This window comes from Marmota monax, unplaced genomic scaffold (genome assembly GCF_021218885.2).
Source record: "Marmota monax isolate L192 unplaced genomic scaffold, Marmota_monax_Labrador192_F-V1.1 WCK01_AAM20220418_F8-fsc00122, whole genome shotgun sequence".
NCBI classification, from domain to species: Eukaryota; Metazoa; Chordata; class Mammalia; order Rodentia; family Sciuridae; genus Marmota; species Marmota monax.
Genome location: NW_026695223.1, coordinates 3711454 through 3738523, shown reverse-complemented (window position 1 = coordinate 3738523; position 27070 = coordinate 3711454). Strand labels below are relative to the sequence as shown.

Below are 27070 nucleotides of genomic sequence, written 5' to 3'. Positions count from 1 at the left end.
CAGCCACCATGAGCTAAGCAGCTTTCCTCCACCATGCCCTTCGGCCATGATGCTCGGAGTAATGGAGCCTGGTGAGCATGGAATGAACCTCTGAAACTGTGAGCCAAAATAAACCCTTCTTCGTCTAAGGTGTTCCTTTTTTGGGGGGGAGGGGTGCCCAGGGGGGCTTAACCACTGAGCAACATCTCCAAGACTTCTATGTTTTATTTAGAGACAGGGTCTTACTAAGTTGCTTAGGTCCTCGATAAATTGTTGAGGCTGGCTTTGAACTCACAATCCTCCTGCCTTAGCCTCCCAACCCAAGCCACTGGGAGTATAGTCGTGCACCACTGCACTGGCCCTAAATTGTTCAAGTATTTGGGGCACAACAATGTGAAGCTGACTAATACAGGGGGACATTCAAATCACAACAAGGGCCTTCATCCTAGAGTTATTACAAAGAGTAAATGGAAGCCGGGTGCGGTGTGGAACGCCTGTAATCCCAGCCAAAGCTGAGGCAGGAGGATCGTGAGTTCAAAGTCAGCCTCAGCAATGGTGAGGTGCTAAGAAACTAAATGAGACCCTGCCTCTTAATAAAATACAAAATAGTGCTGAGGATGTGGCTCAGTGGCTGAGTGCCCCTGAGTTCAGTCCCCAGTACCCCCCCATAAAAAAAGAGTAAGTGGATATATACCAGAATACAATGCGTGACCCTTGAGAGGATGTAACTAGTGGTAGCCAGGCATAAATGCCCTAGGTTTGATCCCCAGCATGGGGGAAAAAAAAATCAATGTGTGGCCCTTGATGAGGATCTGGTTTGAAAAAAAAGAGAGAGAGAAAGCAATTTAAATCAGTCTCTAGAATATCATCTTGTGTGGTGATACCATCTGTTTCTTTGGTACTAACAAAGGAAAATGCTTGTACTCTTAGGAGATTGTGCTAAAGCTTCAAAGGAAAGACTCTTAGGAAGCTAAGGGAGGAGGATCACCGGTTCAAGGCCAGCCTGGGTGACTTAGCAAGACCTGGTCTCAAAACACAAAATAAAAATGGTCAGGGACATAGCTCAGTGATACAGCTCCTGGGTTCAATCACCAGTATCAAAAAGAAGGCCAGGGGATGTGTTTCGTCAGGTCTTGGACTCACAGTCAAAGGGCCCAACAATGAGAGAAAGTGTGTCTGCACGGAGACAGAGAGGAAGAGCAGGTACCATACTGAACCCGGGGAGGGCATCTGTGGGACTGGTGTAAACTCCTTCCATTTTTCTTAATGTTTATAATTTTGGGGAGAAAATAATATGTAGGGCAAGGTACATCAAGCCCCCTGCACAATGCCCTGCTTGGCATTATTTATTTAATAAAAATATTTCAAGCCATGGGGACAACATCAGCCCAGAACCAGGGATGGGCATGGCTGATCTGGGGACACAGAAAGGGCTTCTAAAGGGCCAGACATAAGCATTAAATGATCAACAAACATGTGAAGGTGGTGACAGTTCTGAGTGCTATGAAGACAAGGGATGAGAGACAGGGCACCCAGGGTGGGGTGGGTTGGAGTGTCACACTGACTTGGGAACCCCCTGACCCTCTGAGCAGGTGGCTGTGGGCTGAGGAGGGGCTGTGTCAGGGAGCTGGCTGTGCAGAAACCCCCAACCTGTCCTCATCTGTGTAGCCAGGGGCCCTAGCAGGCTCCAGGTTGCCACAGGGGAGGGGGATGACATCAGACAAGAACCAAGAGTGGGCTGTTTGCTCCTCTCTGGGGAACGGAGCTGGGTTTCACTTACCCTCTTGGGGCTCTTCGGTCTGACCATTCAGACAGGTCAGATACCATCTGCCTCCCTTGACCAGCGAACTCCATGGGGCTGGGGCAGGAGAGGGGACATGGGTTCTTTCTGGGCCACTTCCTGGAACCAGCCAGTGACCTGGAACTGGCATTGGGGGGCAATCTCAGTGGCGCTTTAACTCAGGGTCATGAGTTAATCCAAGACACTACTCAGGAACATCATTAACAAATGAAAAGACACTCAGCCTCATCCAGCATTTCAATGCAAGTTGAAATTCAATATTTGCACCCATCAGTCAGGTAAAGACTAAGAGAACAGGCCTCTCGCACGTTGCTTGCTCAGCCTCCTGTGGAAGATCTACCCATCCAACTATGACCACTCAGCAATTTCATTTCCTTTTTTTCCCATATTTTTATTGGCGTACTATAATTATACAAAATGATTGGATTTGCTGCCATATATTCATACATGGACACGATACCATATAATTTGGGCTGTATCATCCCCCACTGTTCCCCCTTTCCCTTCCCGCCTTCCTCCCCCGCCCCCTTTCCTCCACTCCACATCTCCCTTCAGTTTTCAGGAGACACCCCCCCACACCTCTTTCTTTTCCTTTTTCTTCTCTGGCCTCCACATATGAGAGAAAATATAGGACCCTTTCTGAGTTTGCCTTGTTTCACTTAACATAGTGTCCTCAAGTTCCATTCATTTCCCTGCAAATCACAGAACTTTGTTCTTCTTTATGGCTGAATAAAACTCCATTGTGGGGCTGGGGCTGTAGCTCTGTGGTAGAGCACTTGCCTAGCGCATGGGAGGCTCTGGTTTGATCCTCAGCATCACATAAGAATAAATAAATAAAATAAAGGTATTGTATCAACCTACGACTAAAAATATATTTAAGAAACTCCATTGTGTATAGATACCCATTTTATGTATTGATTCATCCATTGAAGGACACCTTGACTGGTTCTGTTATTTGGCTATTGTGAATTGTGCTGCTATAAACAGGGGTATGCATATGCCACTACAGTATGAGGACTTTAATTCTTTAGGATAAATACCGAGAAGTGGTATAGCCAGGTCATACGGTAGTTCCATACCTAGTCTTTTGAGGAATCTCCATACTGATTTCCATAGTGGTTGTATTGATTTACACTCCTACCAATAGTGTAAAAATGTTCCCTTCTCTTAACGTCCTTTCCAGCATTTATTATTACTTGTATTCTTGATGGAATTTATTATTGTTTGCATTCTAACTGAAGTGAGACAAAATCTCAGTGTAATTTTGATTTGCATTTTCCTAATTGCTAACAATATTGAAAATTTTTCACATATTTGTTGGTCTTTTGTATTTCTTTCTTTTTTTTTTGAGAAGCATTTATTTAGTTCATTTGCCCATTTATTAATTGGGTTAATTTGATTTCTGGTGTAAGCTTTTTGAGTTCTTTATATAGTCTAAGAACTAATCCTCTGTCAGAAGAGTAGCTAGCAAATATTTTCTACCATTCTGCAGGTTCTGTCTTTACATTCTTTTTTTCAATATTTATTTTTTTAGTTTTAGATGGACACAATATCTTTATTTTATTTTTATGTGGTGCTGAGGATCGAACCGAGTGCCTCACACATGCCAGGCAAGCGCGCTACCACTTGAGCCACATCCCAAGCCCTGTCTTTACATTCTTAATTTTCCTTTGTTGTGCATAAACTTTTTAATTTGAAGTCATCCCATTTATTAATTCTTGGAATTACTTCCTGAGCTTTAGAGGTCCTATTGAGAAAATCAATATCTGTGCCTACACTTTGGAGTGTTGACCCTAAGTTTTCTTCTAGAAGTTGCATAGCTTCTGATCTAATTCCTAGGTCTCTGATACATCTTGAGTTGACTTTTGTTCAGGCTGAGAGATAAGGTCTAGTTTCATTCTTCTACATATGGATAACCAGTTTTCCCAGCACCATTTTATTAAAAAGATTGTCTTTTCTCCAATGTATGTTCTGGGCATCTTTGTCAAGGATCAGATGACTGTGTCTGTGTGGGTTTGTCTCTGTGTCTTCTATTCTGTTCTGTTGGTCTATGTGTCTGTTTTTATGTCTTTACCCTGCAGTTTTTGTTACTTCAACTGTATAGCCTAATTTGAAGTCAGATATCGTGATGCCTCCAGTGTTGCTTTTTTGACTTAGAATTTCTTTAGCTAGTTTGGCTCTTTTTATTCTTTCAAATGAATTTTAGGATTCTTTTTTTCTAATTTTGTGAAGAGGGTCACTGGTATTTTGATGGGGATTCCTTTGAATGTGTATATTGTTTTTGGTAGAATGACCATTTTAACAATACTAATTCTGCCTATCCTTGAACATGGAAGGTCTTTCCATCTTCTTGTGTCTTTTTCGATTTCTTTCTTCCGTGTTCTGTAGTTTTCATTGTAGAGGTCTTTCACCTTCTTGGTTAGATTTATTCCTAGGTATTTGTGGGTTTTTTTGAGGCTATTGTGAATGGGATTGTTTTCCTGATTTCTTTCTCAGCAGAATCATTACTGGTGGATAAAAAAAGCTATTGATTTTTGCCTATTGACTTTGCAACCTGCTACTTGGCTGAATTTGTTTATTAGCGCTCTCAGTCTTCTGGCAGAACTTTTTGGATTTCCTAAAATAGGATCATATCATCTGCAAACAGGGATAATTTGACTTCTTCCTTTCTTATTTTAGCAATTTCATTTCAATGACCCTATTCTGAAGTATCATTATAGATGAGTTTTTTAAAAAATAGTGTACACAGATGGTCATTGAGTGTAATTATAACATTATAATTACATTTAGCACCATTGTAATCATGTCGCCTGCCTGGAAACACCTCAAATGTCCACCAATAGGAGACTGCTTTAAAAAATTATGTATAGGTATACATTTAATAGGAGTGAAGTTTTGGAAATAGAGATATATATAGAAAGAGATAACATAACAGTTTAGCTAGTGTCTACATTTCTAAAAATCCAGTAGACTAGATATTAAAATGCTAATAATGGAGATCTCTGGGGTGTGAAATACTGAGGTGCTTCATTTTCTACACGCTGTAGTATTTTCATTTTTAAAATATTTATTTTAGTTGTAAATGGACCTTTGCTTTATTTAAACATAGTGCTGAGACTCAAACCCAGGGCCTCACACATGCTAGGCAAGTGATCTCCCACTGAGCCACAACCCCAGCCCCAGGTAGTATTCAAGTTTTAAATCCCAAGAGTATTGCTGCCGTGAGCAGAAAACAGGATTTTTTAAGTGAGGGAAAATAAGAAGAATGGAAGGAAGGACTGCAGAAGATACTTGGGGGTTCACTAGCATAGGACCCCCACCCCTTGAAACATTTGGGTAATTCACCTATCTCAGGTGTCCCATCACAGCATCTGTAAAAGGCCTTCTGACCTGGGGGCTGCTGCAGCTATGCTACCAAAGGCCCATGAGGACAGTGCCTAAGCCTAGCTCTCACCTAAAGGAACCCAAAGAAGCCTGAGGTGGGACTTAGTTTTCTGACACCCGAGATTGAGTCATGAATATATACTAATATGAAGCAATAAATGGGGAAGGCATGGGAAGGACACTGGGCTTCTCAGGAAACCCATGGAATTGAACAAATAAGCCAAAGGATGGGCTAACACCAAGGGAACTCTGGGGATCTGAGGGAGAGTTTGCAGACCATCTCCCTATATCTGCTCCCTTGGGAGTTCTGACACTCCCAGCTCTGGGGCTCTTAGATCAAGTGCCAAACCCCTGAGAAGGAGAATCTGATTGGCCAGCTGAGTGAGCCACAGGGAAAGGTGTGTGGCACCTAGTACAGACAGGCCCCAGAGCCCTCCCAGGGAGGTGGTGACGTCTGGAGTTGGTACAAGTTACCTCTGGAGAAGCAGCTTGTACTAGTGTCTTGGGGCTGCCACAGCACAGTACCACAGCCTGGGTGGCTTAAAGAGTGGAAGCGTAGTCTCTCACAGTTCTGGAGCCAGAAGTTCAAGACCAAGGTGTTGGCAGAGCTGGTTCTTTCTGAGGGCTCTGAGGGAGGATCTGTTCCGTGCCCCTCTCCTAGCTCTAATGGTTTGTTGGCAATCTTTGGCGTTTCTTGGCTTATGGAGGCACATCCCAATCTCTGTCTCCATGTCTGCCTGGCATTTTCCCTGTGCAAGTTCCTCCATGTGCAAATCACTTCTTTTTATGTCAATACCAGCCATGGATTTGGGGCCCACTCTACTCCAATATGACCTCATTTCAACTAAGTACATCTGCATTGACCCTATTTGCAAGTAAAGGCACATTCTGAGGGACAGAGAGTGAGGACTTCAATATAGGAATTTGCTGGAATCAGGGGAGGACATCATTCAGCTCACACCATAAATGTTACAGCTTAACTCGGTAGAAAGTTCTGGGCTTGGGAATCACTGACTCAGGGTCAATGAGAAACCTCTGGCAGCCACTTTAGGAAGAACCAAGGAGATGGAAGCAAAACCAGGAAAGTGTGGTGTTAAGAAAGCCACAAATGAGCGGGGGTTCAAACAGGAGAAATTACATAGAAAGCATCAAAGAGCTTCTGCTAGAAAGAGGATTTTGACTAGGAGGTGTTTAAGGTGTGCTTGGGACATGGTGGAAACAGAGAGAAGGGGACAAGTGGACAGTCTCTTGTTGAAAATGTTGGTTGTAACAAGGAAGAAACAGGTAGGGTCTCAGCTGGAGGAGGACACTGGGTCCCAGGGGGCATTTAAAATTTGAGCCTGTTTGGAGTTGGGATGTAGCTCAGTGGTAGTGTTCTAGCATGTGTGCATGCTTGAGGCCTCAGGTTATATGCTCAGTATTGCAAACACACACACACACACACACACACACACACACACACCTTGAGCATGTTTAATGATGATGGGAATGAACCAGGAAAAAGGGAGAGAGAGAAGATAGATGGTGATGGTTGGGTGTGGTGAGGCAAGAGGATATAAGTTTGAGGCCACCTTAGTGACTCGGCAAGACCCGGTCTCAAAATAAAAAGGGCTGGTGAGGTAGCTCAGTAGCAAAGCAGTCCTGGTTCAATCCCTAGTGCTGAAAAGGAAGGAAGGAAGGAAGGAAAAGAGAAGGGAGAGGAGAACAGAGCAGAGGAGAGCCGGCTACCACTTGAGCCACATCCCCAGCCCTCTTTATTTTATTTTTATGTGGAGCTGAGGATCGAACCCAGTGCCTCACGCATGGTAGGTGAGCACTCTACCTCTGAGCCACAACTCCAGCCCCTTGTTTTGATTAGTTTTTATTTTTATAATAAACTTTATTTATTTTTTATAATAAACTTTATTTTTTTATAATAAACCATAAATATACAATCTTCTTAAAAGTATACAATCTTCTTAAAAACTAAATTTTAACTTAAGAATATCCATAAATATTTTCCTTTTGGAGAAAGTGGAAACATTATCAGTGAGTTTCTAGTCTCCTCCCCTACTCTCCCCAGTCCCCAAACAATCTACAATAAAATCCACTATTTATCAGTTTGGTATGAAGCATTCCACACTTTTTTAAATGCATATATGTAATATCCACATCAAATACACAGTCTTGGCATTTAAAGGAATTAAATATAAGATGTTTTCATATGGCACTTGTGCTAGACATCTCTCCATTATTTTTCTCATGGAGCCTACATCCTTAAGAGTAGCTTTTTAGGGCTGGGGATGTGGCTCAAGCGGTAGCGTGCTTGCCTGGCATGCGTGCGGCCCGGGTTCGATCCTCAGCACCACATACCAACAAAGATGTTGTGTCCGCCGAAAACTAAAATAAATGTTAAAATTCTCTCTCTCTCTCTCTCTCTCTCTCTCTCTCTCTCTCTCTCTCTCTCTCTCAGCACCACATACCAACAAAGATGTTGTGTCCGCCGAAAACTAAAATAAATGTTAAAATTCTCTCTCTCTCTCTCTCTCTCTCTCTCTCTCTCTCTCTCAGCACCACATACCAACAAAGATGTTGTGTCCGCCGAAAACTAAAATAAATGTTAAAATTCTCTCTCTCTCTCTCTCTCTCTCTTTAAAAAAAAAAAAAAAACCAATAATGGTGGGAGCCAGATCAATGCTTCTAAAAAAAAAAAAAAAGAGTAGCTTTTTAAAAAATATATTTTTAGTTGTAGTTGGACACATATCTTTATTTTATTTACTTATTTTTATGTGGTGTTGAGGATCGAACCCAGGGCCCCACACGTGCTAGCCAAGCGCTCTACCACTAAATCCCAGCCCCAGCCCCCCTGAAGAGTAGTTTTAACTCCTCCCTTTTTTTGTATGGGGACTGTATCACTAAGCTACCTGCCCAGCAATTGTTTTCCAGGTACTGGCAATTTAACTGAGCCGCGTGGGGGGTGGGGGCCCTTAACCAACTGAGCCACATCCCCAGCCCTTTTTATATTTTATTTAGAGACAGAGAATCACTAAATTGCTTAGGACCTCGCTAAATTGCTGAAGCTGGCTTTGAATTCCCATCCTCCTGCCTCAGCCTCCTGAGTCGCTGGGATTAAAGGCCTGAGCCAAGTGCACAGGGCACTTTAACACTACTCCCTTAAATTCTATTCCCCTTCCCTCAAATGCCGTTCCTAAAACCACTCCAGCAGAAGTCTCTAGAACAGAAACTCAACTCTTGGAACATATTTATACTGAAAACTACCCCTTGTTTATCTGAAATTCAAATTTAACTGAGTGGCCTGTATTTTATCTGCTAACCTTGGGACTTGGACTTTTGTTAAAAATACCAGAGGTCTCATCTGTAGGCATGATTCAGTAGGTCGGGAAGCCGCCAAGCCCAAACTCTGGTTTCTGTTTGTGGTGCTGGGAATGAAACCATGGGCCTCGCAGACGCTAGGCAAGTGCTCTATTACTGAGCTACATCCCCAGCCTCCAAGCCTGTATTTTTAAAACCTGATTTTGATCAATCTGCCCCACCAAGCTGGTGGGTGCTGTTCGTGCTTGGCCAAGCCTCTAGAGCTGCTGTGTCCCCACTGCAGCCAGAGGGAATGCACTCAAGGGTGGTGCCCTTTCCTCCCCCTACATTGTGGGGACAACGAGTGGCTTTCTGCCACTTTTCCGCAGGCCGCCCATTTTCCCTTGGACTCACGGATTTTTCTGAGTTCTTAGGATCCAGAAGGGCTAATCATTCCCCGCCCAAGCTGTAACTTTCAAAATCCCACGGGGGCAGAGGGCGGGAGGGGGAAATGGGTGGAGCAAGAGACAAAGAAAGGGGAGGAATCCGGCGGGGCGCAGGGTTCCCTCCCAGACGCCTCAGGCTCACTCTTCTGCTTTTCTCCAGAGAAAGATCCACTCTGCCCCGCGGCCCCGCCCTGCCGCTCCTGCCAGTGACCTAAACTACTAAGGCGGGGTTGGTGTCCTGCAGGAGCGCGGCCAACAGAACTTAATCACAGCCAATTACAGCGAGGCCCTTAGAGAGGGGCGTGGCTGGACAACTTCAGCTCCTGACTGGACCAATCCCGACCCCGGAGGCCAACGCTGTTTCTACCTGGGCCCAGGTGCGGTCCTCTCTGCATCTCCCGGTGGCTCAGAGCGCAGGATGGAGCGTACGCAGGAGGCCTCGGGAGGAGGCCAAGCCGAGGCTGGCTTCCCAAAGGAGCCCTTGGGAAGCCAGATCCCCGGGCCAGCTCAGCCGCACGTCCCCGCGGAGGCGCAACAGCCTGAGAGTCCCGAAAGCAGCCCGAGCCTGGCCCGGGTCGTGAAGGAGGCAGCGGGCGCGGGCCAGGACCTTCCAGATGAGAAGAAGCTGCCTCCCCCTCGCCCCGGGCTCCTGAGGGTACCGCCACTCAGCCTGGGTTACGGTGCCTTCCGCCGCCTGGGGTCAGCCAGCCGCGAGCCGCCGTCGCCTGGCCCCTCCTCGGCGGAAGAACCCCGGGATGGCGAAGCAACTGGATGCGAGCTGGTGCCCTGGTCCACCCCTGGTGAGCAAGCGCCCGGCCCTTGGGCGCCCATGGAATTGCAGGTGGACGTGCGTGTGAAGCCCGTGGGCGCGGCCACCGGCAGTCGCGCGCCCTCGCCCGCGCCCTCCACGCGCTTCCTCACGGTGCCGGTACCGGAGTCCCCGGCCTTCTCCCGCCGCTCCTGCACCCTGCAGCGAGCTCCGTCTCCGGGCGTCACGTTGGGCCGCTGCTCGCCGCTGGCTGCTACCCAGACCGAGCGTGACCACCACGTGGAGCGCCAGGACAGCCCGGCCGATGGGCGCCCGGGCTCTCCAACGTGTCGCTGCCGCTGCCAGGAGCAAGGACTGGGAAAGGAGGACGCGGCGCTGCTGCAGCGTGCTGGGATGGACGGTAAAAAACTGCCCCGGGCTATCACACTCATAGGTAAGTGCTCACTGGCGCCAGGAGTCGGCGCTGCCAGGTCGGGGTAGGTGAGGCGCGCGCACGAGAACACTGCAGTGGAGGGACTGGTGCGCCCGAAGGCTGTCCTGATGCCGCGACCCCACCTGCTCGCTCTGCCTTCGAGTTAATAAATTTTGGTCTACCTAAATGTAATTCAAAGTGTTTGCGATAAAAGAATACACAAAGAACCCATAAAGAACTTTCCCCACCCACAAAGAACTTTCGCATTCCTTCTGAGTGTGCCCATCATCTTCCAGAAAGAGAGGTAGAAAGAATTCCGGATGAGGGGAAGTGATGCAGGATCGCATGGCGGTGGTGGCCAGGGCAGGAACACAGGCTCCAGCCGGGCCAGAGCCCACAACCCTGCCATGGACGGAACTTTCCAAGGCCCGGGCTCCTTCCTCTCCGTTATATTGCGGAGTGTGGGCCTCCACTTATCCATTCAGCACGTACTAAGTGGAGACCACGGGTATATGCTAGGGTATATGCCTGTGTGTTTTTGTTTATGGAGGTGTGGAGCGCTTGGCACAAAAATGGGGAAAGCCCAGAAATGATGTAAACAACCCTGGATAAGGAACCGGTCGGGAGTGGTTGGTGAACTTGGCCGGGCCAAGCTTGCTGAAGTAGTTATCTTGAGGACTTGAGATGGGAAGGGCTCCTTCTAGGGCCACATCTGCAGGAACAGAAGCCAGGAGGGGTTAGAGCCCTGCCCAGCAGGCAACCTGCCTGAAGCTCCAGAGATGTGATATGGAAAGGTAGGAGGAAGCAGGAGATCTGATATGGAAAGATAGGTGGAGTCAGGCACCAAATCCCAAGGGGTTCCCGGGTTCTCAGATATGAGGAGGGTTCCAGACTTGGTTCACTCGGGAACTTTTGCAGCCTTTGGTCTGAGCACATTTTCTACATGATGGACTGTTAGTTTTCTGTTACTATTGTAACACATTTCCACACACTTAGTGACTTTAAATGATACATGCTTATTTGCTTACACTTGTGTACCTGGGAAGTGTGATGCAGTCAAGATGCTGGCAGTGGCGGGGCCATGTTCCTTTCTGGGGGCTGCAGGGGAGATTTCCTTTCCTTGCCTTTTACAGTTTCTAAGGGCCAGCGTGTCCTTAGCTCATGGCCCTCTCTGTATTCAAATTCAGCAGTGTTAGGCTGAATGCTTCTCCTGCTGCCACCTCTCTGACTCTCACATTCTTCTGCCTCCCTCTTCATGTATAAGGACCCTCATGATTGCATTGGGCTCACCCAGATAATCCAACACAATCTCCCTTTCTCAAAGTTGGCTGATGAGCGACCTTGATTTCCCTTTGTCGTGGCATTAGGACATGGACATCTTTGGGAATACAGTATTGTGTCTACAATGATATCAGTCTATACTTTCTTTCAGATTCTTTAAAAAAAAAGCCATGACTAGGAAGGGTAGCCTGAGAAGGAAGAGCCAGTGAGGCAAGGTGACATGGTCGGGTTTTTCGTTCTAGAAAAAGGGCTCTGACAGGGTTAGGGATGTACAAGGCCCTGAGTTCCATACCCAGTTATCCACACCCCTCCCAACACACACACACACACACACGGAGAAAGTGAGCTCTGATAGCATTATGGAGGAAGGCTGGGGCAGGGATGAGATTGAGGTGGGGGCGCTTAGAAGGCAATAGCAGTGGTTCAACTGGAGATGATGAGGCTTGATCTATGGCAGAGGCAAGAGGGAGAGCTCATGAGGCAGAATTCATGGGCTGGACCTGTGATCAGATGAAGGTAAGCTAACTGGGTGAGTGGCGATGTCACCCCTGTTTCTGACTTGGGTAACTGGGTAATGGATTGTGTATCCTTCCACAGTGGAGAACACCAGAAAAGGTGTTGTTGGAGAAATAAATGAGAAAATGGCTTCGGGACCTCCCAATAGAGGTGTCATTTAAAGGAAGAGGAAAAGGAGCTAGCCACAGAGACAGGGCGTGGGGAGCTATAGAAGGGAAATCAGGAGACACAGAGAAAAGGGGGAGTTTACGAAAAGTGTGGCCGATTGTGTCAAATGTGCACTGAGGCTTCAGGGAAGAGGCAGTTCTGGGGCTGATTAGGAAAGTTACCACAAACGGTGATCACTTCACGTCACCAGAGGGTATGAAGCAGAGTGGGTGGCAGGCTCAGATGCCAGACAGAACCTATTGCCAGGTGGGTGCCATCCTTGGTGCTTTGGTTTTTTCTGGGAAATGGGAAGTTAGAGAACTGAGGCTTGGTGTACAGGATTCTTCTCGGATGAGGAGCTCTGCTGAGTGGTCTCTGCCTGTGGGAACAGGCTGGTCACCTCAACAAGAAGGGAAAACGAAGGCGACTTACCCAAGCCAGCATGATGATGCCCCATCCCAGCCGCTGCTCGTTTCCTCGTGAACTTAGAGGAAAGAGTCACCCTTGAGAGCATCGGGGATGTCACTACTTGGTCTCATCCCTCGCTTACATAGGCAGGTGTCCCAAAGGAACTGTAGAGGTGTAAGCAGAGGCACCACACACACAGTGTTCTGACTGGCGGCTCTCCTCCTGCAGGCATCTGGCAGGCGAGAGGAGAGTTTGCAAAGCTTAAAGTGAAGAAAGGGCTGGGGCTGGGGCTCAGTGGCAGAGCGCTTGCCTAACACGTGTGAGGCACTGGGCTTCATTCTCAGCACTGCTTATAAATAAATGAATATAATATAAAGGTTCATCAACATCTAAAAAAATATTTTTTGAAAAAAGTGAAGTAAGAGCTAGATTTTTCAGATGAAGAATATTCTTCCTTCTTGGTTTGGAGTCGCCTTCTATGATCCGGAGGCCAGCTTAGGTGTCCCTGTCACATACTCTCATTGTCCTTGCGCTTCCCAACAGCAGCATTCTTCACTCAGCTTAAGGTTGCCTCCTTGTAAATGTCCCCGCCGCGGGGGCAGGGAAGGTGACAGACACCCTGGATCTTAACTCCTGGCACCGGGGTCTGCTCAGAGCCATCAGTCCATGGCGGAACTTCTTAGTCCCTGGTCCTCTCTGGAGAAAGAGGAGAGGGAGTTTGATCTCAGTTGTTGTCATGGGTTGGCACACCAAGGTTTGGAGGAGGGTGTGAAGGACCCCTCTCAGGAGTCCCCGTCCAGGCAGAGGGAAAACATTCAGAGAGCAAAAGCACAGGCAGCCTGGAGTAGCCTCGAGGGGGAGGGACTGTCGGGAGCAGAGGCAGCAGGGATGAGGGGTCTTCTAGAGAAGAGAGCAGCACAGGAACTCAGGGGTGATGGAGGTAAGAAGCAAGAACTTGCTGTCTTCAGTGCCTGGAGGAAAGCAAGACAGGAACACATTGATGTCCCCAGGTGGAGAGAGAGGCAGAAGTTTACCCAACGTCCATGACACAAAAGCAGGCATCTCACTGGCATGAGCCCCTGGGGCCCCTTAGTATTTGGAAGTTTGTATAATTTTTTAAAGATGGCCCCCAGCTGGGCCTGGTGGCTCATGCCTGTAATCCCAGTGACTTGTGAGGCTGATACAGGAGGATCGAAAGTTCGAGACCAGCCTTAGCAACTTAGCAAGACCCTGTGTCAAAATAAAAAATAAAAAGGCTGGAGATATGGCTCAGTGGTCAAGCACCCCTGGGTTCACTCCCCAGTACCAAAAAAAAAAAAAAAAGGAAGAAGAAGAAGAAAAGAAAAGCAACGAAGATGGCCCCAAACTGAATAAACTTGAAGTTCCATAAGACCTGGGGGATCCTCCCAGTCACGGTATTTTACTAGGTGGAAGTCCTTGTTGTAGTCAAAACATAGGAGATGCAGGTGGGAACAGTGGGAAAGGATGCAGAGGTGTTAGTTCTGAATTGACAAGGAAATCAAGATCAGTTGGAAACTAGAGAATGGCCTGAGGGAAGGTGCCAGAGAGCAAGAGGTACACATGGATACAGTCATATTATCACTATCCTCTCATAGGAATGTCCCTTGGCCATCCGGAAGTGTTGGCTGGAAGCAAACAGAATTAGATTTAAAGCCAAGAAGTTCCAGGATTAGAGGGAAAAAAAAAACAGTTCAAGAGCTTTTATCTTCATCTGTGTTTTCAGTTTTTTCCAAGAGGGTAATTTTTCTTACTTTGTGATTAAGAGTTTCTTTCTGAAGAGGGTGGGGACTACCCTTTGGCTCTGCAGGGGGCAGCTTGGAATGAAGTGGGTCCTCCTTCCTGTGTGGGAGGCTGAATTTCTTTACCTCTTTGTTTTCTACAAAGGCCAGAGCTAAATGTAGTGTTCAGCCACAATAATTATTACCTAGGTGATGGGTAGATTTATTTTCCTTGTCTTCTCCAAGCTTTTATTATTTTAAGACTCCCTTTTTGTATGTAGCTTTTATACCAAGCATTTCCAGATTCTTCCTTGTTTAGGTAAGAGCTTTATTGAGATATAATTCATATGCCATAAAATTCACCAATCTGAAGTTCAATAGTTTGTCGTATATTCTCAAAATTGTGCAACTATCACCACTGTCGATTTTAGAACATTTTCATCATCCCCCAAAAAACTGTACCCTTCAGCCATCACCCCATTCACCAGCCACCAATCTTTTTATCTGAACCTTCTGTCTGGAACATATCAATGGACTCATATAGTATGTATTATTTGGTATATGGAGTATTTCCCTTAATGTTTTCAAGGTTTATCCATGTTGTAGCAAGTATCAGTTCTTCATTTCTTCTTAGGGCTGAATAATATTCTATGATATGGCATACCATGTCTTTTTTATCCATTGACATATTGATGGAAATGTGGGTTAAATCCCTTAAAGAAGCAAATTGTATGTGTAGCTTTTTGTTGTTGTTTTAAATGTAGGACTAAAGGTGTGGCTCAGTGGTAGAGTGCATATTTAGTATGCTTAAGGCTCTGTGTTCAATTTCCAGCATAAAAAAGGGAGGAAAAAATCCCTTGGGTGCAGTGGTACATGCCTATAATCCCAGCAGCTATAGAGGCTGAGGTAGGAGGATCTCAGATTCAAAGCCAGCCTCAGCAATTAAATGTGACCCTGTCTCAAAATAAAAGGGCTGAGGGTGTAGCTCAGTGGTTAAGCCCTCCCTGCCCCCTTCAATCCCCAGTACAAAAAAAAAAAAAAAAACAAGTTTACAGGTGGATGTTAAATTTTCACATATCAACATAATACACTTCCTTTTCTGATTTTTTTTTTAATTTTTTATTGTGGGTTGTTCAAAACATTACAAATTTCTTGACATATCATATTCCACACTTTGATTCAAGTGGGTTATGAACTCCCACCTTCACCCCATACACAGATTGCAGATTCACATCAGTTACACATCCATTGATTTACAAATTGCCATACTAGTGTCTGTTGTGCTCCGCTGCCTTTCCCATCATCCACCCTCCCCCCTCCCCACCTCTCCCCTCCCCTCCCCTCCTCTCTCTCTACCCCCTCCACTGTATAACCCTGAGGGTCTCCTTCCATTACCGTGCAATTTCCCTTCTCTCTCCCTTTCCCTCCCACCTCTCATCCCTGTTAAATGTTAATCTTCTTCTCCTGTTCTTCGTCCCTACTCTGTTCTTAGTTACTTTCCTTATATCAAAGAAGACATTTGGCATTTGTTTTTTAGGGATTGGCTAGCTTCACTTAGCATAATCTGCTCTAATGCCATCCATTTCCCTGTAAATTCTATGATTTTGTCATTTTTTAATCCTTTTCTGATTTTTGAAGCAGGTATTTTTTTTCCAAAGCAAATGAAAACATAGGGATTTCAAAGTGCTTCTGTCTGAAAAGATGAATAATGAGTTATTAAATATCTTGGAAACGTGTCCATCTCTGTGTAGGTATGTGTACATGTGGGTATGAAACATGCTAATACACATGTGGTGTTGTTCTGATGCAGTTGGTCTTTTCAAAATGGTAAAATACCACTGCAGAATTACCTCCGATATTTCCAGGCTTTGGGAAGTGTGATGGTTACTGGTCCTCCTTGCCGAGGTTTGAGTGACTCCTGGGGCCCTTGCAGCATAGGCTCTGGGAGAGGAGACTGCTCTTCTTGCTTGATTTCAAGCTGTGTCCTCAAAGAGATCAAATTCAGGAATGCTCAGTTGGGGTGTGAATCTCCAGATCCCGGGCTGTGATGAAGCGTTTGCAATCATGCCTCTTTTCTTGTACTCTGCTGGCTTCCCCAGTTACTCCTTTAACAGGGCGAGGCTTGGCACTAGGAAGCATGCTGTCTGCTGCTGCTCTGTGCCCTTGCCTGCTTTCCCCACCTGGTGTGCCCTCCATTCCTGCAGCCCCGCCCCAGCCCTCTGATCCACTTGTCCTGGAGCCGCAGGCCCTATGTGCTGAGACCATAGGATTTGGGTGAACTCCAGCGAGCGGAGCCCTTGTTCTTCTCAGTGGGCAGTGTCCCCTGGGTGCCTGTTACGCCCACTAGGTGTAGGGCTTTGCCCGATTCTACTTGTGCTTGGGTCGAATGCCCTGTGCTCAATGAATGGCTGCTGACCTCATCTGTTCCCACTCTTTTATAGAACCTTACAACTTCTAACGATTTGAGAAAAGAACCATCTTCTAGCATCTTTCTCCCAAATGACCTAACTTGAATTTGGGCCAAGGAGGCCATGACACTGGTGTAAGGAGTTGGCGGAGTTCTGGGTGGGCCTTGGCTGGGTGGTCTCTTGTCACATCTCCCTTCTGCCTGTCCCCACCCCCAGGGCTGCCCATGTACATGAAGTCTCTGCGCTGGGCCCTGGCAGTCATGGCTGTGCTCCTGGCAGTCTCCACGGTGACCATTGTGGCCTTGGCCTCTAGAGCAGGTACAGTGTCCCTGCTCCCCTCTGCTCCTCCACCAGGGCCACCTCCAGCCCTTATAATTAGGATGAGATGTCCCAGGGGGGGGTGTGGCATGAAGACATGGGCAGAAATAAGAAAAATATTCTGTCTTCTCACTGGACACGGCTTATACCCTGCTGAGTCCTTCTGGGGAGACTGTGTGGCCTTCTTGGTCCTGGCTCACCTCCCCTTGCCACCCCAGGGTTTACCAGCTCCAGCCCCTAGAATCTCCCCTCTGTCAAGGTCATGGCCAGGTTTTCTCAGTGTACACATTTTAATTCCTTATAGTTACCCCAGGACTCACCAGGGTCTCTGTGCTTGCAGGAGCCAGGTGCCGGCCATGCCCTCAGGACTGGATATGGTCCAGGGAGCACTGTTACTACCTCTCTTCAGAAGCACAGGACTGGGAGGCCAGCCAGGCGTTCTGCTTGGCCCACCATGCTACCCTGCCCCTGCTGAGCCACACCCAGGTGAGACAGGTGACCATAAGAGGAATGTGCATGTCATCCAAGATCCCAGAATCCTAGATGAGGTCCTTCTACGTCCTAGAAGTCACCAAGAGCCACAGGAATAGGGTGACATGCAGGGGGACCAAATATCAGGTCTCCAAGGGCTTCATCTAGAAGCTGGGATATCCCCAACCACCCTGCCTGTCAGTCCCAAAGTTACCAGTGTGCTCAGGAGCCAGACCTGTCCTCTATAGAAGGTGGTATGGAAAATAAAGTACAATTTAACAGGTGTATTAGTCAGGTATTGCTATAATAGGGCTCAGTAACAAATCACCCCCAAACTCTTCAATTTCAACAACTTCTAACAACAAGCATTTATTTCTTTTTTAAATATTTTTTTTTTTAGTTGTCGATGGATCTTTTTTATTTATTTATATGCAGTGCTGAGAATCGAACCCAGTGCCTCACACATGCTAGGCAAGCGCTCTACCACTGAGCTACCACCCCAGCCCAGCATTTATTTCTGGATGGCTGGTCAGTGGATGGTCCTTCAAATGTTCCTGTTTTTATGGTGTTCTCTTCCTATTTCATGGATGCAATATCTTGTCTTCTTGTGGATCTTTTTTTTTTTTTTTTTGGTACCAGGGCATTTAACCACCGAGTCACATCCTCAGCCCTTTTTTATATTTTATTCAGAGACAGGGTCTTGCTGAGTTGTTTATGGCCTCCATTAGTTGCTGAGGCTGGGTTTGAACTCATGATCCACCTGCCTCAGCCTCCCAAGTTGCCGGGATTACAGGCATGTACCACTGTGTCTGGTTTATTGTGGAACTTAATTGTAGTGTTTTTTAAATTTTCTCTGCTCCCTGCATGATCTGAATATGATAAATATGATATACACAGGAAAAAAAACTGAAAGGCAGATTGAAAAACATACTAATATTTTAATAGTGGTTACCAATGGGAGGCAAGATTATGGCTAAATTTATTTTCTTCTTTAAAGCTTTGTTTTCTAACCAGGTGTGGTGGCACACTCTGAAGAGGCTGAGGCAAGAGGATTGCAAGTTCTAGGTCAGCCTCAGCAATTTGGTGAGGCACTAAGCAACTTAGTGAAATGTGTCTCAAAATAAAAAATAAAAGGGCTAGGGATGTGGCTCAGTGGTAAAGTGCCCCAGGGTTCAATACCCAGTACAAAAACAAAACAAAACCCAAAAAACCTATTTTCTAAGAATTCTGCAAATAAAACATGCTGGGATTGGAAGAAGATGCTAGAGGAATAGAAACCTACCAGGCCAAAGGTGCTCAGCACAGCAGTTTCTGCCCAGGGCCTGGGCCAGGCCAACAGTTAGGGTTTAGGTAAAAACAGGCCGTGTAGAGAGACGGCCCCAGGCTTCTGCACCACATGCCCAGCACTGAGTGCTGCAGGTGCCACCAGGAAGCCAGTAAAGCAGGGCTCCTTCCCCACAGCCTCTCCCATCAGGAGGTTCTACCCAGAATGACCCTGGACCTTGGCTGAGCCTGTCTGCTTCCTGTTGCTGGTGCATCTGCAATGGGGGATGTCGAAACACAGCTTGAGATTTAAGTATACAAGATCAATCATTTGAAACACAAGTAAATATGCAGAAAACAGATAAACTCCATCCCTGCAAAAAGACTGAAGCAAGATTCACGATCCAGGCAGTTAACAATCCAGAACCTCCAGAGGTGTGTGTGGCAGGAACACAGCATAAGTGGGTACACAAACCCAGGGACACAACAGGCTCTCAGGGGTCCCCACCGCTGCAGGCTAAACGGCTCATCTTCCCTAAGAACTGACTATGCCCAGAGTTAGAAAAAAGGAGGAAATTCAGTGCTGTCTGTGCCACTGATCATTCAGCTCACTCCCCTGGGCTTGACGGCAGGTGTTTTGCCGGGTGCGGGGAGGGAGGAGCCATGTTAACAGTAACACTGAATGGAAGCCACGTCTCGATTTTCAGAAAGATAAAACCGTGCATAAATATTCATCTTAGAATTAAGGAAATTCAGCCAGGCGAGGTGGTGCACACCTGTAATCCCCACAGCTCAGGACGCTGAGGCAGGAGGATTGAGAGTTCAAAGCCAGCCGCACCAACAGGGAGGCACTAAGCAACTCAGTGAGACCCTGTCTCTAAATAAAATACAAAATAGGGCTGGGATGTGTCTCAGTGGTTGAGGGCCCCCGAGTTCAATCCCTGGTACAAAAAAAAAAAAATTAAGAAAATTCAGTAGTCTGGATTATTTGAATCTTCTCTGTGCACACTATGTAGTGAGCTATAAAGACAGAATGTGAAGGGTGGCTGCCAGGCGCAGGGGAGAAAGCAGACAGAAACTCAGTGTTTCATGGGTACAGAGTTTCGCTTTACGAAGGTAAGAAAGTTCTGGAGGTGAACAGTGAGGATGGCTGCACAGTCATGTGATTGCACTTAATGCCACTAGACTGTACATTTAAACAGGATTAAAATGGAGGCCAGGAGAGGGCCCCAGTGGTAGACTGTGTAGCATGCACATGCCCCTGGGTACAATCTCCAGCACCACACACACACACACAGGGTTAAAATGGTAACTTTCAAGCCGGCACGGTGGCACATGCCTGTAATCCCAGCGATTTAGGAGGCCAAGACAGGAGGATCACGAGTTCAAAGCCAGTGAACTAAGCAACTCAGTGAGACCCTGTCTTTTAAATAAAATACAAAATAGGGCTGGCGGGTGGCTCAGTGTTAAGAGTGCCCCTGAATTAAATCCCGGGTACAAAAAGAAAAAAAGGTAGCTGTCTTATTATGTGGCATATTTCATCACAAAAATTTAAAAAAGAAATATAAGAAAGCATTGCGAATGATTCATCTTCATTTTAGGATGTAAATCATCAGATTTCAAGTCCATTCTGCCCTTTGCCACTTTACCCCTCTGCCCACATTCGTGGTAAAAATTGGAGAAGCTGCAGCCTAAGGCCCTGGAGGCCCGGGATCTGCCCCACCTTCGTGAGAGTGCACTTCTTTAAGCCATCAATTACTCACTGGTTCCTGGAATTTATTTTTAACTCCGGACAATGCCTTTCCTGCACCATAATCTCTGCTAACAATGAAAACTGGACTCCGAACTGCAAGGAATGAAGAGTTGGAGTGGAGTGGGTGGGGACAGGCCATCAGCTCCTGTCAATGGGAGGCAAAATGAGGAGGAGCAGGAGAACCAGATGGCTCTGGACTTGGACAAAAAACAAGCCCGTATCCCACATGGGTGACCATAAACTTCAAACCAGGTCACATTTGTTGGCAGTGAGGACAAAGTTTTACCCATCACACCACAGGGACAGATTTCATGGTTGCAAGGGCATTTAATGAGTATGTACTATGTGCCATTAGATTTACATGTTCAGCCTCATAATGCAGCCTCCCCGTGTTCACAGAGGACCTTGCTGCTCCGAAAAGCTGGATGCCTTGACACATGACTTACAAGTCACGGGACTGCATTTGAAGATGGGGTGTCCTGGCACCAGAGTTCTCCGCACAGTGATGGCCCCAGTCTGAGTGTGGGGCAGGCATCAGCCAAGCCCTGATGTGCCTTCCCAAAGGGACACCGTCAGTGGCTGAAGCTGGCAGATCTGTGACCAGGCAGGGAGAAGCTTTGGGACTGCTTAGCCCCAACTCACACCACAGTACCGTGGGGGCCCTTCTTACCCTCCCCAGGGTTCCCTCCCACAGCCCGGCCCGTGGAGTCCAGCAGAGGAGGAAACGGCAGCCTGCCACTGGGTTTCACCTGGTCTGACCACTTACTGCTCCCCATTGTCACACGTGGTCACACATGGTCTTTGGGGTTGAAGGTCAAGGTTAGAGCCTGAAAGCTGCTGTTGGCTCCTCTCCTGGCTGATAACCAGCTGGTGCTGGCCCTAGGGGGCAGAAGATGGCTCTGCACTGACCCCTGCGGGGCCCATAGTGGTCCAGCCTGAACCTGTGGCCTCTACTGATTGTTGGCAGTTTTGCTGAGCTGGCCTACTGTGTGCTGGGTCTCAGGGTACAACAGGTCCCCTGCTCTCACCAAGCTCAAGTGAGCAAGCCCTTAAAAAGCAGCCCGGCAGCTCTATTCTGTGAAGGTTATAGGAGGCCGTGGGAGGGAGGGTCACCCAGCTCACCTTGGAGGGATCAGCCAGGTGTCCCTGTAGGAAGTCATCTTGACCCTGAGACCTGAAGGGTAGGTGAGGCGCACCCAGGGTACAACTGTGGACAACTCGGGTGCTTAAATTAAGTTATACTAGGCCACTTCTAGTCTCCGTCAATGTGAATATATGCCTCTTTGCCATCAGCGATATGTATTTGTTGGTATGATCTGATTTATTCATTCATTCATTCATTCATTCATTTACTTACTTTGGGCCCTGGGGATTGAACCCAGGAACACTTTACCACCGAGCAACATCCTCAGCCCTTATTATTTTTTTTATTTTGAGACAGGGTCTTGCTAAGTTGCTGAGGCTGGCTTTGAACTTGCAATTCTACCTCAGCCTCCTGACTGAGTTTCCAGGTGCGTGCCACGGCACCTGGCTACTTTCTGGTTTTTTTGTTTTGTTTTTTAATAGTGCTAGGATGGAAACCAGGGCCTCCCCACATGCTAGGGAAGTGCTCTGTGACTGAGCCACACCCTTGGCCCCTGCTTTCCACCCCCCTAACTAAGCATGATCTCATGTTATCAGTTTAGCACTGTAATTTTCCATCATGTTGATATCTCATAATCTGCCTAGTTGTTTCCTGATTTCTGGGCACTTGAGTAGTTCTTTTTTTTTCTTTTTGGTCTAACAGCACTGTGTTGTCTTTGAATAAGTTCTCTGTCTCCCTTTTTACTCTTGGTTTACTCTTCAAAGTGGAGTCACCCATCTGAGCTACAGGATGGCACTGCTGCTCGGGTTATGTTGCACCAAAACATGTCCCAGAAGGAAAACTGGTGTGGGCTGTACCATCATCACTGCCCCCACCCCCAAGTCCTCACCCTGGGACAAACTGTTTTTCTCAGTTAGAAAAACTCATATTCATTTTCTAAAACAAACACTTTTTTTTTTTGCTTTAATTCACTGTTTAATATGACAACAAACACAAGGTAAAAAGAAAAATTCATCTTTAGTAACACTAACACACTGATTTTGGTTTTTGTCATTCTTTGTGTGACTATGTCACGCACACTTTTTTTATTGTTATAGTCATGCCACAGTTTTGATTTTTTTTTTTTTTTTTTTTGGCTTTCTGAAAATTTTTTCAGTGTTGGGTATAAGAACCCAGGGTGCCTGCCCTACCACTGAATTATATCCCCAGCCCTTTTTATTGTTTATTATGATCTTGCTAAGTTGCTGAGGCCTCTGATTTGCAATCCTCCTGCCTCAGCCTCCTAAAGACCCTGGAATTACAGGCCTGAGCCACTGTGCCCAGCTGACTCAGCTTTTTCATTTCATGAGCTATACTGCTTTTCCCATGTGGCTCCTTGGCCTTTGTACGCACTTTTGTGTTAAGTGACCACTACTGCCTTGAACCCATGCAAGGTACTTAGTTCTCTCGTTGCAGCCATCTGCTCCCCGGCCTCCCCTGCTTATTAGTCAATCGCCAGCCCGAGCCTCAGCCCCACCAGGCTTTTGCGGTTACCTGGACGTGCTTCAGGGCCTCCCAACCTGACGCAGGTCCTCTCGGAGCAGTTTTGTGCCCATGCTCGTTTCTGAGTGGTGACTGTGGTTCTCACCCCCTCGAGGGCTGCGCCGGGATGGCCCTCATATCCAGCAACCCCAGGCATCGGTTCCGCTCTGATCATTACCGTAATCTCTGCAAGCCGCGCGCGTTGACCTGGCTCTCTCCTGCAGAAGCCCCGGGGAAGCGCCCTGGTAGGCCACGCCCACGTCCAAAGAAAAGTGACAGTGTGCTTTCCTCCCCAGGATTTCCTGAGCAGATACCAGATCACCAAACGTTCCTGGGTGGGGGCCCGGCGAGGCCCCCAGGGCTGGCACTGGACCGATGGGACCCCCTTGCCAACCCAGCTGTGAGTGACCGTGGGCTTCCTCCCGCTCTGCTGTTCGGGATCTTCCCATGCCCCACCCAGCCTGCAGTGCCATTAGGGAGACCCACCCCACCCAGGACCCTGGCATCAGTTTCGTCCCTTTTTCTCCACCCCTCCTGTGGGTCCCCCAGCGCGTTCACCCAAGCAGGACCATCACTGCCATCTCACAGATACGAAGTCTACAGCCAGAGCCATTCGGTGTTCACCAGTGCCACACAGCTGACCAACAGGGGACATCCTTTGTCCTTTCCAGACAGCCCCCTGCCTCTGTGCAGTGACCTACACAGTATCTGGGTCCATGGAGGGACTGGGCACGCAGCTGGGCGGGCCCATGCCAGCCAGGAGGCCTGATATCCTGAGCGTCTCCCATTTCCCCTCTCGCCCTTCCCAGACTTCCAGAGGAGGGTGAGGACAACCCAGATCTCAGTTGCGGGGTCCTGGAGGAAGGCCAGCTCCTGGCTCTAGACTGCAGCTCTCCCAGACCCTGGATCTGTGCCAAGGAGACCAAGTGATTTGGGTTTCATCTTGCCCAGCCTGTTGGGGGCCAAGGTGAGATCGGGGGCAGCCTCTTCACCAACCCCAGGGACTGGGACTTCCAGTGCACAGTGGCCCCATCTGAAGGGAAGATTTGCTTGGGCCTCAGGTCAAGTGCCAATTTTGGTCTCCAATTTGCTGATATGTTCCATCACTTGGGGACGGTTTCTAGCATGTCTGGGCCTCAGTTTACCCTTCATTAACATGGACTTTTCCCTTCTCTCCCTGACCAGCTTCATCATACCACCCATCTTCCAGACCCAGAGGAAGGAGCCAATCAACAACCACAGATGATTCCAGTCTGGGTTCCCTCTTGATCCCACTGACATGAGTCTTGCAAGTGATGTGGCAAAGGGACTTGGCAGGGACTTTGGCATCATTGCTCAGGTTCCATTTCCAGGCAGCTGATGTACACTGACACAGGTGACCAGCCTGTGACAGTGCCATAGAAAACCAAGTGGGCGGGCCTGGAGGAGGGCAGGGGAGCTTTCCTTCCCCACCCTGCAAGCTGGAGAGGCTGGTGGACAGTAAGCACCTGCTTGGAGGTCTAGCACGTGGGGCTGGCGGGGGCCCCCAGCTAGCCAGTGCCCCAGGTTGGGAGGAAGCAATGGGCCTCCTGGGTAAGTAAGGCCAAGAGAGCTCCCCAGCTTGGTAGGCGGACGTTGCTGAGAAGTATGTTGCTCCAGTGAGGAAAGAATGAAGAGAAATGTGGGCAGGTTGGGGACAGCTCTTCCAAGCTGTAGGGGACAACCACCTTGAAAACGTGTTAGGGTTCAGTGAAGGCCTTTGGGCCAGTGGGAGAGCGAGAGGCTGGGCTAGAAGAGTGTGTAGTCTTGAAAGTCTGTCTACACCTCCCCAAACCACTGGAGTCTTAGTTCCACGATGTGTGTGACCTGTGCAAACCAGCAGTCTCTGCTTGAAGTCAGACCACGCAGGCAGAAAAGCCTTTCTTGAGCATTTGAACCAGTAACTGCTATGGGCTGTCTGGGAGAAAGAGATGGACAGTCTTGAATGGATGGAACCTCTCACCACTCTTGGGCAGTAACAACAAAAAGGGAGGTGGAAACTTCCCATCTGCTTGGGAAATTCTGGCAGCTTGCTCAGTCAGAAAGAGGAAAGATTAAAACAAAACCCAGTTCTGTGGACTCCAAAGGCCACACTCTTGCTTCTCCAACACACTATGGAGAAAACCAGGATGTCAGTGGCCACTGAGGGGGAGGAGGTCCTGAGCTATCTCACACTCAGGATCACCCACTGCTTCTGTTATATTTTGCTATAGGTGGCATTGGCTCAAGCCCCTGGATAGCTAAAAGTTCCAAAGTGTCCGCTCACTTGGCTTAAAGCATTGTACTGCCTCCTAGCGGGGGTCTTGGCGCTTCTGCATATGTACCTCCTCCATGCAGCTGCTTGGGTTTCCTCATGCAATGGCAGCTCTAAGAAGACCTGTCCCCCAAGATGGGACAGAATGAGCTAGATCTCCTGAGGGCAGCAGTGGAAGTTTCTCAGGGTCCCATGTGCCATATTTTATTGGCCTAAATAAGAAACAAGGCCAGCCAACCTCAAGCAGAAGAGAAATGGACTCCAACTCTTGAAGAACTTTTGGCCTTACCCACCATCCTCTGGTATAAAACAGAGCCTTGACTTGCTTTTTATCAGAAATAATTTCCTCGCCCAAGTGTGTGGTATTTTTTCAATCTGGGTCTGTCATGGTTTGTTCTGTGTCCTGCTCCAAAATAAAAACTGTTCTGTGGCACTTTTGAGTCCAACCAGATAATTATTAATGTGCAGCTTTGCTTACAGAAAAGAAAAACCCCTTAAATATATATGCACACACATCACACACACACACACACACGCACACACACACATTACAAACCCAAGGCAAGCTTCATGCTTTACTGGAAAACAGAATTATTTCCATTAGAAAAAGTAAGGATATTGACCATGGTCACTACTGTTTAATATTGTCCCAAGGATAAAAGTCAAGGCAGTTAGAAGGTAGAATGAAATTTGAGCACCAATTGGAAAGCAACAGGTAAAATGACCATTATTTGCAGATGGCATGATTATCTGGAAAACTCAACACTATCAGAAAATAAGGACCAACAAGAGAAATTAGGCTGTTGGGTCCAAAACTAATGCAAAGAAGTCATGATATTTCACCTCACCTGCTTTTTCTTATATGAATAGTATGTTACAAATATCCCTAATATATGGTGATAAAGCAAATCACAAATTTTTCTGGTGAGGACTTTTCCAGGGGTGAATGAGAAGGGTCCAGGAACCTTGATTAGTAGTGATTACATGAGTACATACAGTTATCAAAACTCGTCAGACTGAACTGGGATTGCGGCTTGCCTAGCATGTGTGAGGCACTAGGTTCAATTCTTAGCACCGCATATAAATAAATAAGGTCTATTGACAACTAAAAAATATTAAAAAAAAAACCTCATCAGACTACACTCAAAATGCATGTATTATATATGTAATTTGTATTTCAAATAGGTTGATTTTAAAGGATATTGATAATAGAACTTCACTATAATTGTGAATTTCATACTTTTATGTTTATTTTATACTTTAAAAAATATAATTCTGGCTGAGTGCAGTGGTGCACACGTGTAATCCCAGCAGCTTGGGAGGCTGAGATAGGAGGATCATGGGTTCAAAGCCATCCTCAGCAACAGCAGGGTGGTAAGGAACTCAGTGAGACCCTGTCTCTAAATAAAATGCAAAATAGGGCTGGGGATGTGGTTCAGTGGTTGAGTGTCCCTGAGTTCAATCCCCAGTAGGCCTTCCCCAAACTCTCTCTCTCTCTCTCTCTCTCTCTCTCTATATATATATATATATATATATATATATATATATATATATATATATATATAATTTATATATTATATATATATACATATATAATTCTGCACCAAGCATCGTGTTGCTTGCCTGTAATCCCAGCAACTCCAGAGACTGAGGCAGGAGGATCACAACTTTGAGGCCAGCCTCAAACTTGAGACCCTGTCTCAAAATTCAAAAATTTTAAAATGGAATACAGATGTAGTTCAGTGGTAAAGCACCCCTAGATTCAACCCTCAGGACCACTAAGTGAATGAATAAGTAACTAATTCTA

At 47.1% G+C, this 27070-nt stretch overlaps 1 protein-coding gene across 2 annotated transcripts; it reads left to right on the top strand.

Annotated features, from left to right (window-relative positions):
* Klrg2 (killer cell lectin like receptor G2) lies at positions 1–25696 on the top strand. 2 transcript variants are annotated; one of them, XM_046434195.1, is made up of 7 exons: positions 1–71; positions 9062–10103; positions 16798–16899; positions 17240–17385; positions 23288–23391; positions 23801–23958; positions 24177–25696. In XM_046434195.1, the coding sequence occupies exons 2-6, from the start codon at positions 9320–9322 to the stop codon at positions 23919–23921; spliced, it is 1257 nt and encodes a 418-aa protein (XP_046290151.1). In that variant the 5' UTR covers positions 1–71; positions 9062–9319; the 3' UTR covers positions 23922–23958; positions 24177–25696. The 2 variants fall into 2 exon arrangements, with proteins under 2 accessions (XP_046290151.1, XP_046290152.1); XM_046434196.2 differs by lacking the exon at positions 1–71 and having other exon boundaries at positions 9013–10103.
* Positions 25697–27070: the final 1374 nt, after the last annotated feature.